The 15432-nt window shown below is 50.4% G+C and overlaps 1 protein-coding gene across 3 annotated transcripts in view; it reads right to left on the minus strand.

Annotated features, from left to right (window-relative positions):
* Per2 (period circadian clock 2) overlaps positions 1 to 15432 on the minus strand; it is a 43375-nt gene that overhangs the window by 10486 nt on the left and 17457 nt on the right. For all 3 annotated transcript variants that reach the window (XM_006529249.4, XM_006529250.4, NM_011066.3), the window contains 12 exons: positions 14370 to 14421; positions 13425 to 13567; positions 11872 to 11950; positions 9188 to 9294; positions 8555 to 8708; positions 8160 to 8268; positions 6934 to 7059; positions 6346 to 6430; positions 4516 to 4678; positions 4312 to 4418; positions 2922 to 3086; positions 1277 to 1516 (listed from right to left, as the gene is read on the minus strand). In XM_006529249.4, coding sequence (XP_006529312.1) covers positions 1277 to 1516; positions 2922 to 3086; positions 4312 to 4418; positions 4516 to 4678; positions 6346 to 6430; positions 6934 to 7059; positions 8160 to 8268; positions 8555 to 8708; positions 9188 to 9294; positions 11872 to 11950; positions 13425 to 13567; positions 14370 to 14421 — 1530 coding nt within the window. The remainder of the gene's footprint in view (positions 1 to 1276; positions 1517 to 2921; positions 3087 to 4311; positions 4419 to 4515; positions 4679 to 6345; positions 6431 to 6933; positions 7060 to 8159; positions 8269 to 8554; positions 8709 to 9187; positions 9295 to 11871; positions 11951 to 13424; positions 13568 to 14369; positions 14422 to 15432) is intronic.

The raw sequence follows: 15432 nt of genomic DNA on the forward strand, positions 1-15432 counted from the left end.
CTGTCTCATTTCCTCCTGCAAACGTTTCCCCTCAGAAGGAAGGGCAGCGGTTGAAGTGCTAAGTAGAGACTGTTGTCAGGACTTCCTGGGAGGTTGTGTGATCCACGGAATGTACACACGGCTGGGTCTGGGGTGTGTGGGAAATGGAACTATGTACACTTGGGTCTGCTCGGGATGGATGGGTGTCCTTTCATTTCCACTGAGGTTCCTGCGTGTGGCAAGACTTTGTGGGGAGGGGGTTGGGAAGACGGTGGGAAGGAAGCCTGGGAAAAGCAGCCCTGGCTGGGGACGTTGCTCAGAAGCAGGACAGCATGCTCGCTGAAGACACAGACAGACAGACAGACAGACAGACAGACAGACCAGCATGCTCCCTGAAGATGGTTCAACCCCTGCCTTCAAAAGTAAGAAAGACAGAAGAAAAGATATGATCTTTAAAAGAGGTCACAGCTTCCTCAGTTCCTTCCAGTGTTTGTGGGGCTGCTCCTGGTGGTGTCTCCTGGGCCTACTAGCTGTGACCCTGGACCAGAGCCCCAGAGCCAGGAGAAGAGCTGCTATCTCTGGCCAGTGCAGCCCCTTGCCCCTGGGATACAAAAGGAGGTTTGTCTTAGGAGCCAGGTGAGTGTGTGGACTGAGCCAGATCCCACTGCAAGTGTGTGGATAGATGGATGGCCAGACTCAAGAACCAGGCCCCTGTAACAGAAAACCTTCAAACCACCCGGGGATTATGGGCCTAAAGAAACGTTTCATATGAGCTAATGGGTTTGGCTGAGGTTTGGATCCACAGGGCAGCCCCAGGCCAGGAGGGTGAGTCCACATGAAGGGGAAAGCCATCCCCCATTCCCAAAGCTGCCTGCTAAAGGTTTCAGGGCACAATGCTCATTCTTTGCAGGTTGAACTTACTCCAGGGTCTTAACTGGGGGTGAGGGTAGCCTCAAAAATCTGCTGAAGCTAGCCTAGCACTCTGCGACTATTTATGGTATTGTTCCCTTGGGAACATGAGGCTGTGTCCTCGAGAGAGTTCCCATGCTGCATGGCCAGCAACGTGGCAGTGGCTACTCCACATGAACACCTCCGACCTGGGCACAGCTCAGTATGTTAGCACCGGATACAGATCTCCCAAGCACAGTGCTAATGCAGGCCTGACAGTCCCCACCTGCCATTCTAGCACTAGGGAGGCTGAGGCAGGAGGATTATGGTGAGTGCCAGGCCAGCATTACCTTAAAAAGAGAACAAAGTGTTTAAAAAACCCGAATGCTCAATTCACGTCAGCGCTCACCTCGATCACTCGCCTGGGCTCGGGACCGCTCCTGGAGATAGTTCTGGCAGTGAGCCTGCAGGGCACTGAGCCTGCTCACCTCCCTGAACCTCTGCAGGAAGCCCTGCTCCTCTCTCTGTGTATGTGCAGCCAGAACTTCCTTGGTGAGGCCCAACTTCTGAAGAGGCCCCTTTTCTTGGCTGAGGCCGCCGGCCGCACCATCCAGGGACTCGGGCCCACTGGCCATATCTTCTACCGTCTCTGCAGCAAGAAGCGGGCTCTGGTCAGCATGTGCTTGTCAAGTGCAACCTACTGTATAGACAACTCACACCCTGTTGACTCATGATGCCCACAACTGGGGGCAACATTCCCCATGCCTGCTTCTGATTTCCAAAGGAGTCCTAGGCAGCAAGCAGCAGGCAGAGACCTGAAGATCTACTTCTACTCTGGGCCTGAAGACATTCCAAAGCTGCCTTCAGCTTTGATATATAAGGGAAAGGGCCAAAGTACTACTACATCTTCCGGATCTCAGGGCCATGCATGGTGGCCACTGTGATATGTGGTCTACAGAGCAGAGAGGTCAGGGCATGCTGGTCAAGCCCTTGGAGATCGACTCTTACAGGTACATTGTTTCTTATCATTTCCTTCTTTCTGGTAACAAACAAGCTTATAATTCTCTGTGCATGCTTGCTTGCTTGCGTACATGTGTATGCATATGTACACATGCAGGCGAAGGGGTCAGAGGTAGGTCCCCACTGAGTGTCCTCCTCCCTTGCTCTCCACCTTACTTTTTGAGATATGGTCTCTCATGGGACCCAGAACTTACCATCTTAGTTAAGTTGACTGAAAGTGAGCCCCAGAAATCCCCATCTCTGCCTCCCTAGTGCTAGAATTACATAGGAGTCCACTGTTCCTGGGTTTTATGTGGGTCCTCATGCTTGCTCAGCAGGCACATCAGCAACTGACTCATCTCCCCAGCATCAAGGCCTCACGAAGAGCACTCAGTCACAGTCACTCTTCTTACTATGTGTTCTGGTTCTTTCCCCTATGTAGAAATGGGGCCTGCGCCTTATGGAACAGGCACTCAGGAAGACAACCACCACCAGGTGGTGCCAGAGCACAGCAGAGAGTAGTACTTGGGCCCTAACTGGCCATATCCCACCTCCGAATTCTCAGTACCCAAAAAACCTTTACCGGGACTTTTCTGATAAGTTTGAATAAGCATAAAAGTTCAAAGTGGAAGTTAGCATTCTCACTTTTCAGTCAGATGTATGTGTGTGTTTGTGTGTACAGCACTTGTGTGTGTGTGTGTGTGTGTGTGTGTGTGAGTGTCTGTACACGTGAGCCAGAAGAGGATGCCAGGTGTTCGTTCGGTTACTTCCCACCTTACTTCTTTGAGAGACAAGGCTGCTCACTGAACATGGGGCTAGGCTGGTGGCCAATAAGCTCTAGAGACCCTCTGGTCTCCACTCTCAAAATTTCTAGACTTACAGGCACGCTCATGACCATGGCCCACTTTTTATGTGGGTGCTGGGGATGTGAACCTGGGTTCTGATGCTTACGTAGAAAGTGCTCTTATCCACCAAACCATCTCCCCAGCCTCCAAAGTTTCCACCTGAAACTCAGGCTGCTGTTGAAATTCCCCAGGGATCTGTGGCGTACATACCTAGCTCGGGCTGTGGCTTTTTGTCGCCCACATGCACGATGGTGCTGCTGTAGCTGCACTGGCTGGTGAGGGACACCACACTCTCGGCCTTGCCTGGCAGCGTCAGGGAGCTCAGGTGAGCACTGACCTCTGTGTGGCTGGTCACCTTGGAGGGCCGCGCTGCCTCTTGATGAGAGAAAAACAGAGGAAAACACATATGCAGGATGAATATCACTGTCCAGTTAAGGAGCCAGAGACACAAGGGACCTATGGGGCCATGCTGGCTGCACCCCTGCCCCAGGGATGCTTGATCCTGTCCACAGGAAAAAGGTGAAGAGGAAATGACGGGAGCAACTTGAACTTCACTCTCAGAGTCCAGGACCTCTGTGTTTGTGGTGTGTGTGTGTGTGTGTGTGTGTGTGTGTGTTTGGGGGGGAACAAAAACATTTCGACCGGTGGTTCTCAACCTGTTGGGGGTGTTGTCAAATGCCTTTCATGGGGGTCACCTCAGATCTTTGGAGAACATAGATATTTACATAATGATCCACAACAGTAGCAAAATTACAGCTATGAAGTAGCAACAAAAATAACTTTGTGGCTGGGGGTCAGCCCAACCTGAGGAGCTGTACTAAGGGCCATAGCACTGGGAAGGTTGAGAGCCACTGCTCTAGATGGCTGTGGGTCACACCAGGGCCCTCTGGAGGGGGTGATCTGGGCTGTCCACCCTGCTCCATGCCCGGCCACTCACTCTCTTGTGCTTCGTTTAATAAACGAGACACTCTATTTCTACTTTAAAATTTTTCTATTACTATAATAATAATTATTACTGTGTGTATGGACTCGTGTGCCAGAAGACAGCTCTATGGATCCAGGTCGGATCTGGGGATCAAACTCAGGCTGTCGACCTGGCACGGCAGCCACCTGACACGCAGAGTCATCTTGCCAGCCTTGTTTTTCTTTTTGTAATTTTCTGAGAGAAAGTCTCATTGTGCCCAGGCTGGCCTCTGCCAGCCAAGTGCTGAGATTGTTGGGCTGAGCTTTCAAATGGAGCATGCTAGTATTCACAGGCAAGGGCTCCTCTAGATAGACTAGGAGGTGTTTGCTCCAGAACCACTGAGGCTAGCACAGTCACAAGAGGGAGTGGCGCTCATGGCTGCCCCCTGGTCACCAGGCAGGCTTCCCAGGTCCCTGTTCTAAAAGCTGGGGTGACTAGACCTTGACCTGCAAGAAGGGTATTTATCAACTTTCTAGCAACTTTGGCCACTTAAAAGCATTGCTGGTGTATCTACAAGCTATGAAAAATTAATTTAGGGGGAAAAAGGGACACCGGAGGGTTTATCAGATGGCTTCTGACCCCATCCTGGAAGATTGAAGGGGTCACAGGTTAGACAGTTCTGAATGGAAAGTGTACCTCCAGAGTGCAGCCCGGGGCTGACTGTGGCCTTCCGGGATGGGATGTTGGCTGGGAACTCGCACTTCCTTTTCAGGGTGGCTGCCTCGCTGCAGCTCTCCAGGTACCTGCACGAGGGTCAGAAGGCATCACGTGGGTGGGTGGGTGGAGGGTGTGAGGAACGAGGACACCAATGGCAGGAAAGATCAGAAGTATCCTGTGTACCTGATGACACTGTCCAGGCAGCTGATCTGCTGGTAGGAGCAAGGAGGCTGGTTCTTATAGGCTAGTTCCTCTGGGAAGCTGGCCTTGGGTAGGCTGGCCCCTGAGCTGTCCCTTTCTATGGTGGTGACAGCTTTCACCTGAGCTGGGGGGCTGCTTTGCATTTCTGGAAAAAAAAAAACACACACACACACATACACAATTTTTTTCATTTACTACCTTTTATCTGTCAAAAGAAATGTTTGCATATATATCTATAAAGCATTTTATTCCACTCAAAGACAGGAGTAAGGAGTCATAATGTACAGATACGAGACCCCAGTGACAGTCTGCATCCAGAATCCCTGTTGGTGGGACAGTTGTGGAACTCTGGAGTGGGAGCTTAGAGTAACCTACCACCCAGGCAAGGCAAGGCCTGCTTCTGTCTGGGCTTAACTGCACATGTTAGGACCATTCTCAGGGCTCAGAGCTCAGGGTAGAAAAGGATGGGCCTTATAATATTGAACTTGTGGCCAGTTAGACACAAGATGTCTTATCCTCCTGGGCAGAGCAGGCTAGACTGAATACCGGACCTTGCTTGTGCAGCTCAGGTACTCCACCATGAACTACCTCTGTAGCCCATGCATCATTAGATGTTTGTTTACTTAGAAACAAATTCTCACTACAGCCCTGGCTGGCTTGGAACTTGTTATGTAGACCAGGCTGGCTTTGAACTCACAGAAATCTGCTGACTTCTGCCTCTCAAGTGCTGGGACCATCATACCTGGCTTTTCTTTTTCTTTTTTTCTTTTATTGATTGATTGATTGATTGATTGATTGATTAAGATATGGTCTCACTAAGTTATCCAGGAGGCAGGCTGACTTTAAACAGTGGAACCTGGGCTTGCCTTAGATACTAAGGTAGAAATATCTCAAGACTCAGAGCACCGTACAATCAGGGACAATTCTGGTGACAATGATCATACAGCAATGGGCGCCCAGGCACTAGGCTGTGGATGCCGCTTGTGGTCACCATGAGAGCCACATGCTCGCCCTCCTGAGGGATCTTGAGCAACAAGTGATAGTTTATTCACTGGTGTATGCCCAACAGCCAGCACCTTACTGTCTACTGCGGGTAGGGAAACACAGATTGCATGCTCTAGTGGGTCATAAGGTAACCAGGGCCTTCTGGACAGTAGGATCTGCACTTGTTGGCTGGACACAGAGGGGCAGCCCTTGTTGCTTTGTAGAGCAAGGATGAAGTTAAGCACACTCAGGGGGAGACCTTCCCAGTCCTCACATAGAGCAATAAGCCAGAAAAGCCAGCAGCACCCCCTGCTGTCCTGAGACAAAAGCAGAGGAAAGTGGGGTGTCTTGTTTTCTTTTTGTTGTTGTTCTGTTTTGAAGCATGGTTTCTCTGTGTAGCCCTGGCTGTCCTGGAATTCATTCTGTAGACAAGGCTGGCCTCGAACTCAGAGATTCATCTACCGGCTTCTGCCTCCCAAGTGCTGGGATCAAAGGTGGAGCCACCACCACCACCACCAGGCTTGTTTGGTCTCTGTCTCTCTCTCATTTTATGTGCATTGGTACTTGGCCTCTGTGTATGTCTGTGTGAGGGTTTCAGATCCCTTGAAACTGGTATGACAGACAGTTATGAGCTGCCATGTGGGTATTGAACCTGCAATTGAACCTAGGTCCTCTGGAAGAGCAGCCAGTGCTCCCAACCACTGAGCCATCTCTCCAGCCTCGGCTTGTTTTCTTTTTAAAAAGCAGAATAAATGTAGATGTCTTAAGGAAAAGTGAGCGCTCCCAAGAGTGAGGGCTCCGGGAGGAGCCAGAGGACATCCTTTTTACCTGCAACAGATGCTTCCTTCTGTCCTCCAGACTCATGAGAAACGTGACTTTTGGTTTGAATCTTGCCACTGGTTTTAAAAATTCCCTTGAAGAAAAACAATAAGGAACACGTTATTCATTCTAGGAGACCCTCTTCTGTCGGCCCCCCACAGTGAGGGCAGAGAAGCCAACATGGGGTGGAGCAACAGAGAGAATGACTGGGGGATGGAGTCCAGGGCCTTGCACACACAGGGCAAGTGCTCACCACAGAGCGTACTCACTACTTCTAACCCAGACTCGGAAATCCTGATGGAACGCCCATGATCCCAGAGGGAGACACAGTAAAGGAACTGCTAAGGAGTCCATACCACCCTCCAACTAAGGTTTTGTTTCCTTAAGGTGCTGCTTTGCCCACCTACGCCATTTTCCTTTATATATTTTAACTATAGGCAGGCTGCTGCAACTGGAAATATGAAGCAAATCCCAGGGGAACTGAGCCAGAGGAGAAGGCAACTGAGCCACTGGTCCAGCCACTGCCTGGGTATTTCTGATCATGCTTTCTAACTCGGACCTTGCGCTTCTCAGGGAGAGGAACAGAGAGGGACGTACGGATCTCCTCCGGTGAGACTCCTCTTGGCCATTGCTGTCGCTGGATGATGTCTGGCTCATGAGGTGTTCGTGGGATCCGTTACTGCCCAGGCTCCCATAGCCACTGGAGCCGCTGTGGGGGACAGGCTGGGGGGAAAGCACATAGAAAGGTGTAGAAGAGGTCACCACACGTCAAGCTCAAACAGTGGTCTCAGCCTGCCCAAGGTTACCTAGAGAAGACAATTGCAGGGGAGCTTGAACCCGGAGTTGTCTGGCCTTCATTCACAGTGTCCTAACCTCTAGCATGCGGCCACCAAGGAGATGCCATTAAAGCGAATATGTTTAGGTGGTACAGGCAGGCACATGCATGCCTTGAATCCCAACACTTGAGAGGCAGAGAGGCAGGTGGATCTCTGTGAGTTCAAGGCCAGGCAGGTATACAGAGAGAATTCCAGGACAGACAAGAGTGCACAGAGAGACCCGGTCTCAACCACTCCCCTTGCCCCCAAAAGAAAAAAAAAGTGAAAAGACAAAAAGCAACCCTTGTGGTGGTTTGAATATGCTTGACCTATGGGAATGGCACTCTTAGGAGGTGTGGCCTTGTTGGAATGGGTGTGGCCCTGTTGGAGGAAGTGTGTCACTATGTAGGCAGGCTTTGAGGACTCTAAATGCTCAAGCTCTGTCCAGTATGGAAGAGAACCTCCTCCTGGCTGCCTTCCAATCAAGATGTAGAACTCTCAACTCCTTTTCCAGCACCATGTCTGTCTGGATGCTGCCATCCTTCCCACCATGATGATAAGGGACTGAACCTCTGAACCTGTAGGCCAGTCCCAATGAAATGTTGTCCTTTATAAGAGCTGCCTTGGTCATGGTCTCTCTTCACAACAATGAAACCCTAAGACGATGTTCAACCATTTAATTACTGCAAGCTGAGGTCTTTTGCAGTCTATTGAGGTTTTAAAAACAAAACCAATTCAACTATAGTCACTCTGAATCCTATAGCCAAGAGGGGACATCCACTCAGTAGTGGGACTGGCTGTGGATAAACTGATTTTACTGGAGGGTGATGTCACCAAGTTCCCAGTGTTGGTGACAGTGTTTTGGGAAAGAGTAGGACTTAGACCAGTGGAAATCCTATCAGGAATGAAGGACAGGCTGTGGGGCATGGGCACCCTTCAACGGCTTAGTCAGCATCATGGCTGCAACACAGACGATTCTAAGGTTAGGGAAACTCACTCGGCACTCACCTGCATCAGTAGCCGGTGGATTTGTTCTGTGAGCTCCTGAACGCTGGGGTGCGGAGTCTTCTCCTCTGGGCACGGGGAGGCTGCGAACACATCCTCATTCAAAGGGCCTCTGTGTGATTGGAATTTGTTTCCTCAGAATGGCCTGCCTGGCCTGAATGTGGTACCCACACGGCCTCTTGGGGTCAGAATCTCCATCTCTATCCCACAGACCCCCAGCTGCATATAACTCTGCTTACAAGAGTTCCTCCCACCTGGGCAGGTCATCCCTTGCCCATCCATGTGGCCAGCAGCTCCCCCATAGGGAGATAACTCCCCATCTTTGCCCCCTGCTGTGAGAGGTGAGAATAGGCCAAAATCCCCCAAAACCCACAGAGTGGAACCCTGGGAGCACTCACACCCTGACTTTGTGCCTCCCAATGATGAAAGATATCTTCCTGCTCCACGGGTTGATGAAGCTGGACCAGCTAGTGTCCAGTGTGATGTACTCCCCGTTGCGGGTGCGGAATCGAATGGGAGAATAATCGAAAGGCTGTCCACCGGCCTGTAGGACTAGAGGGTAAGAAGCGAGTCTCAGGGCTGTTGTGTGAGGTAGGGAGCAGACACACACAGGCTGGCCAAGGTCACCTCCTCAAAGCCTCTGCTTTCAACTCCTGTGTCTGCTTCAAATCACACCAGGGATGGTTTCCAGGGGAGGCAGTTTCATTTCCTACATCAGGATGCAAATCTCTCAGTGCTACCCACGTTTGCAAGGGCTCGGCTTGGAGGGGTCCTGTGCTGTCTACTCCCAAGGATGGTCGGGACCTTCCTGCACCACAGCTCAGCAGCTCTCCCCACAGTCACCAACACCAATACTATATATGGGTCTCCAAGAACCCTTTGAGTTTTTCTCTCCCTGGTCTACCTATAGCTGATGACACCAGGTCTCAGCCAGGATGTAGGGCAGCCACCAGGGCTCAGCATTCCCAGTGGGTCCAACCTCTCCAAGTACCAGAGCACACAGGCCTTGGGGCATAAAGAAGACGACCTACTCTTCTTGTGGATGGCGAGCATCAAGGGCCGGTCGCTGGGGTGGAGCTGCACGAGCACAGGCGTCTCGATCAGATCCTGAGGTAGATAGCCCAGGAGGGGGACCGCCCTGCGAGGCAAGGGACACAAGGCAGTCAGCACACGGAATACAAATGTCAGGCAGAGCTGGCAGACTCCGAGAGAGGGCCATCCCAGGGCACCTCCTCATCCAGAGACAGACACAGGCTCCGAAGTCCCTCAGATGAAAACAGCAGAAGTAACATTAGGGAGTCTCAGGGTGGCAGCTTTCCAGCATCCCTGTGGTGTGACAGTCATGAGGCTGTAAGCTACAGAGTGGTGTTCAACCTCCTAAAGGAATACATCATGACATATTGATCTCGTTTTGATCAGTTTCTAATTCTGACCAGTTTAATGTGAGTCTTTGTGTAACCAGTTCTGGCTGAAAGCTGTCTTTTCTAAGAATGTCTTCCTTTCTGTCACTTTGAGACCCTATATCAGGCCGTTTCCTGTGGCTCCTCAGCAAGTCCCCATGACTGGCTGGACGTCTTGTTCAGTGCCTGTCTATGCTTCTGTAAAGTGGCAGTCCCTTGGTGGTCTGGGCTGGTCTGTAGAGATGACGGAGGCAGCTGCCTTTGCCTCTGTTAGCATCTAGCATGGCTAGCTCCCGCTTCTTCCCCAGGCATTCAAGCATCCCAACAGGTGTTTCCTCAATCTCTCCTCTGCTCAGTGGAAGGCCTTTTACACACATCCTCAGACTAGAACTTTCTAGAAGTCTGACTTTATCCTCAGTGTCAGAGGCACACTCTCAGGCCTCCTGTTTCCCTTTGGACAGAGTGTACAGAATGTTCCTGGCACCCTCCCAACACAAGCCTGGCTGGAGAGATTGGGGGAGGGGAGGAAGAATAGGGAAAAAGGAAGAAGTAGCTGGGAAGTGGGAAGAGAAAGAAAAGGAAAGAGAGGGGGAAACAGAGGGACAAAGCTGAGGAGGAAGGGCTCTATGCTTGATCCTGATCGGAGGGTTCCATGAAGGGGCCCTTTAGGTTCCACTCACTGTGGTGAACTTGGCAGACTGCCTCGCACAGGCCCTGGCCTGCCCTCTTGCCTCACAGCTGGAACAAAACAGCTGGCAGTCTGCACACAGTCCTTCGGTCTATGTAGCAATGGTAGCCTCTTAGGTGGCTTTGTACATTCGGCCCCAAGATCTGCATCTGATACTGTCTTTCTGGTCCCTGGACCACAGGTGACCTGCAGGGCGCACCCAAGGGACCTAGACCAGCAGTGGCAGGTCTCTGGCTGCTGACAGAGTGGAACCATCCTGGAGGCAGTGCAGTGTGACTCAAAAGAGGAGACCTCGTGTCCCTGGCCAGGTAGATAAATCTAGGGGGGTGGCTTGGTCTATTTCTCTGTCCACTTCCTGTGGTATTTTCTTGAGACATGTTTCTTCAAACCACTCCTAACAGCCATTTGATTTCCCACTCCTCATCTGTCAAGGAGCCTGGGGAAGGCACACAGTTGACCACAAGCTGTTGAGAACCAAGCACTTTTGAATCTAGTCAGGACCTCTTACACCAGCTACAGTACCCTCCATGGCAGACCCAGTGAGACAAGCCTGAGGAGCGCTCTGAGAAAAGGTGTGGGGGGGACCCTAGAAGACAGACTCCTGCTGAGGTCCTGCCAATGGCATCTCCTCCCGACATCAGCCCTTGGCACCCCACCCCTGATGGTACTATCACCCATTAGACGGAGTTTAAACAGGGCAAGAAAGGCAGGCTCAACTAAATAGTCCCCAGCTTCCCAGAGAGCCCCATTTACAGTATTCATTTCTTAGAAACTGTGGTGTTTGTTTTCTTGCTTTCGTTCTTTTTGAAGTAGGAACTTGAACTCCTAAACGTTCCTGTCTCAACCTCATCACGCCAAGATCACAAGTGTGTGCTCCTGCAACCTCATCACGCCAAGATCACAAGTGTGTGCTCCTGCAACTGGATCTAACTAACACCTGTTAGTGTAATTTCAAATTGTTTCACTGCCTGTATAGTCACATGTTCTGTAAGAGTGAGACACAGCCTGAAAAAATGCATCCTTGGGCAATTCTGTTGTACAAGCAGTGTTGGGCAAGCAAAGACGAACGCCCACAACACAGATCAGTCACCGGGCCTGACTGCTGGTGTAATATAGAAACCCAGGGCACACAGAATTGTGAGGCTGCTGCTGGGTACCACAACACCGTCTTGTGAAATAAAGGGGACTTGCTAAGTGACAAGCTGTAAATCATAAGCCGGAAACAACAGTGCATTGCTTCTGGGCCTTTTAGCTAAGATCGAGTGCAGAAACAACAGTGCTGTACTGTGCACAGCTGTGGCTACTACCCTACTGGAGCATGGCATATGGCAGCCAGTCACTAGATCATGGGATCACAACAGTGTATGTGGTCTGACCGAAGCATCACTGTGTCACAGAATAGCACAGTCACACATTTTTGTCCATTGCCATGTAGGGAAAATGACACACAATTTTGCCTTCAGCAATGATGTCGAAAGCAAGAAAGGTTCATTATTTCCACTTTGGTTGTTACCAGGACAATGAGGAAACACTGAGTGTCTGTCCTAGGACCTGGCGACACGGAGGACACAGTACTGATTCCTAGACAAGCAACAGCAGGCCCTGTCAACGGTGAGGCACTACTCACCTTTCATCCACAGCCTGGAACAAGCAGTTTGGTGTGTGGGTTGTTGTGAAGATCCTCTTCTCAGGAGGGATTCTAGGCGCTGCAAGAACAGAAGTTTCACTTCTAAGAAACTTAGTTCTTAAAACAGACTTGGTTAGTTAGTTCTGCAATAACTAGGGAAATACTCAATGACAGAGAGTGATGGGCAGGTAATGGGAAAATGAGAAGGTAGACTGAGTAACAGAGCCACCATGCTGAAGGCAGGGCAGGCCCCAATCAGATGGCCACCACAGCCTCTTTAACTTCTCTGGGAGCCAATGAGAGCTGCCTTGCTAGCTGAGACATGTGGCCCTGGGACAGAAGACCACCTTCTTGGTTTATAAGATGAAAACTACAATAACCTAAAGAAATCACTTCTGTAAAGATGAGTTATATGACATATGGTTTACCAAGGCCATTGAACAGGAAAACTTGACAGTTTCCAGGGGACGGGGGGCAGGGGGGGTGGGAGTGGGGACACAAAGCCAATCCATCCCATATAGGAAGTTGTATATCTAGTGTTCTCCCCAACTATCGAACTCTAAAATCTTTGGTTCTTGAAGGACATTCATGATTTGCGGTGACAAGTTGTCTCTCCTGTTTATACTCGTAATGAATATTAGAAAGAGAATGTTCTGGATGCAGAGATACATCGTTGCGTTAGAGAGGAAAATCATGTTAGAACACACGGCTATCACTTTCAGGAAGTGCTTTGAAAAAAATACCAAAACAAAACAAAAAACTCGTGGCTAATCAAATTCCAGGGATAAATAAATGTTCCTGGGCTGGGTGAGGCTGCTGTCAGGAGATCATCAGTCCTGTGTATCCTGAGTTGACGCACAGAAAACAAATAGTGTCTAGCCAGGCACTGGAGTAGACATAAGGATCACAGGATGAGAAAATAATATTTTTAGAGAAATCCCAAAGAGGCAGTCAGGATGGTACAGCTTTCCTTGGGCTCCATGGGAAAAACCTGACTGTCAGGAGGCAGGGTGGCCTGAGAAGTCCTCACTGATGGGACAGCATTAGGATAACTAGATGGCCTTGGGCTGTGCTGCAGAGAAAGCCAGGTGGAGGGAAGGGCAAGGCGAAGACTTGTGCTCAACAGAAACCACAAGCTGGGAGGAAGGCAATCCAGACGGAAGTCAGGATGGCCTAAGGTAGGGACAAGGATAGCCCAAGGTGGGGACAAGGATAGCCCAGCACTGGAGGCTGAGGTAGTAAGTGGAGGTTCTGGGGGTACTGAGATGTCATGAGGCAGAGGCAAGGGTGAGGGATGAAGATAAGAGGATACGGGGCCTCAGAGCTGGTGCCACTTTGTGGGGAGGGAAGAAGCAAACGGGCACAGCTGCCTTCGGCTGCTATGGAAGAGCCACATAGCAAAGAGAACTGTGCTGAATTCAGAGAAGGAGACTGACAGGGTTGGGGAGAGGCCAAGGCGAGCGAGCAGCTAGGGATGCTTTAGACATCATGTGTCAATCACAGGCAAGCAGGATGAGCTAACGTGGGTGCTCCCTGGTCAGGCATGGCTATACCTTCATAGCCCGAGTGTACCCTCTCTGCCAGCAGCAGGCAGCAGAGCTGGCTCTCAGCACCCTGCTGCTCTTGCACCTTGACCAGGTAGGGTGTCATGCGGAAGGGCTGGTAGCGAATCTCATTCTCGTGGTGTTTCCCAACACTGTGGAGAGAGGAGTGTGGAGAGAGTGAGGGTCAAGGTTCTGAGCCATGACGAAGAGAAGCCTTGGCCTGCTAGAGAGCCCTGCACCTAGCTTCTGTGAGGGCTGGGTGACTCCCCAACTTGTTGTACCAGATGCCAAGGATGCTCAGCCAGATTGGCACAGCAAAACCTCTCGTGGGAACCCAGGCCATGAGGAAGGTAGTTCACATCTGTGCCCACTGGAGAAGCTGGCTAGAGTTCACCCTTAGGCGCTCTCCATTAGACCCATATTGAATGGTCAATGGTCAATGATCAGAGTCCAAGAGTCCATATAATGGGCAGCAGGAGCCCTTCCTGCCTTTCTCTTGAGCACGTTGCAGGTAGACTAAGGCAAAGCAACTGGGAATGTGAGGTTGCTTCCTCAGAGGTATTCTGGGCCCGGCTTCCCATGGTGTCACTGCTGACACTGTCCTGGATGTCCTGGTCACCAAAAGCTTGCACAGTACACTGTGACTCTAACCCAAGACATGCAGGTACACATGCAGGGGCTATAGACACGGCCTGGGAATGTCTTCCTGAGCAACAGTAGGGCAGTCTGTCTTTTTTGTGAGGAAGGACAGGTTGATTCATTCCCTCCCTTCATACAGTAGCATGTAGCTCACTCCAGGGGGTTTTCACACAGCCTCTGCAGAAGCTCTGTCTGGTCTCACGCTCAGAGTCAGGGGAGGGGCAAAGCAATATACCCCAATTCTCCCACAAGTACAGGTGGTAGAGCGTCTATATTGCTTCTTTCTGAGTTTGAAAGACTGGACAGTGGACTTACCTGACACGGCAGAAAAAAGATTTCTCCTCCATGCACTCCTGAGTGAAAGAATCTACAAGAAAAACCCAGAGTCATTCATTCCCGTGTCAATAAGCACAGCATCAAGCCGAGGTGGCCCAAGTACAGAGTGAGTCCTTCATAGAGCTTTCATATTGGATACCATGCCAAAGGGTGCCGTAGACCAGATTTCACTGCCCTACAAGTTTACAGCCTTGCTTTAGAAAGGTCTGAGACAGGGTTTTACTAGGCAGCTCTGGCTGGCCTGGGACTTGCAGCTATCCTTCAGCCTCTGCCTCTAGGGTGCTGGGATTACTGGCCAGAGCTAACAAACACGGCTGTTTAAAACTTCTGAGCTGGGCACGGAGGCGCTACCAACACACTGGCAGTTCATCTCTGGAAGACACAGGATGTGTGTACTTGCTGATAGAACCCTGGGCATTCTCACTGCTATTGCTGAGATACTTGCTCCTAACAGAAGTGACTCGAGGATTTTGAAAATATCAACACTTTCTAACATACCAACTTACTTTAAGATTTACAGTGTCTTGGGAAACGTGAGATGGCTGGACCTCAAGTGAGAGAAGGGAGCAGGCATCTCTAGAACAGCTTGAAGGTTAGAAACTCCTTCAACTTTGTCTTGGGTATAGTATTTCTTCCATTCGAAAGAAATGAAGAAACACAGGAAATTACTAGTTACAGAAAATGATACAGAATTACCAGCCTGCAAAAGGCCTCTCTGAGGTCACCAGGTCCTTTCCATTTAGAACATACTTTGGCTAGCCTCTTTCTGGAGAGGCAGCTCAGGCTGCTCAGCTGGCAGTCTACACGCCCAGCCATTTCCTTTCCTTGATCCTGAACCACACTCCTGTAACTCACACTGCAAACTTTGTTTTTTGTTTTTTTTTTTTTTAAACATTCTCAGGGTTTAGGGAGAAAGTAGACAACCACCTTCAGAGGAAACCCTCAGACAAAATGGTGTATCTACCCCACTGCCCACTGAGGCCATATGGTTGTTGAGCTGGTGAAGGACACAAAGGCAGTGTCCATCTCTGATGCTACAGAA

Source organism: Mus musculus, chromosome 1 (genome assembly GCF_000001635.26).
Source record: "Mus musculus strain C57BL/6J chromosome 1, GRCm38.p6 C57BL/6J".
NCBI classification, from domain to species: domain Eukaryota; kingdom Metazoa; phylum Chordata; class Mammalia; order Rodentia; family Muridae; genus Mus; species Mus musculus.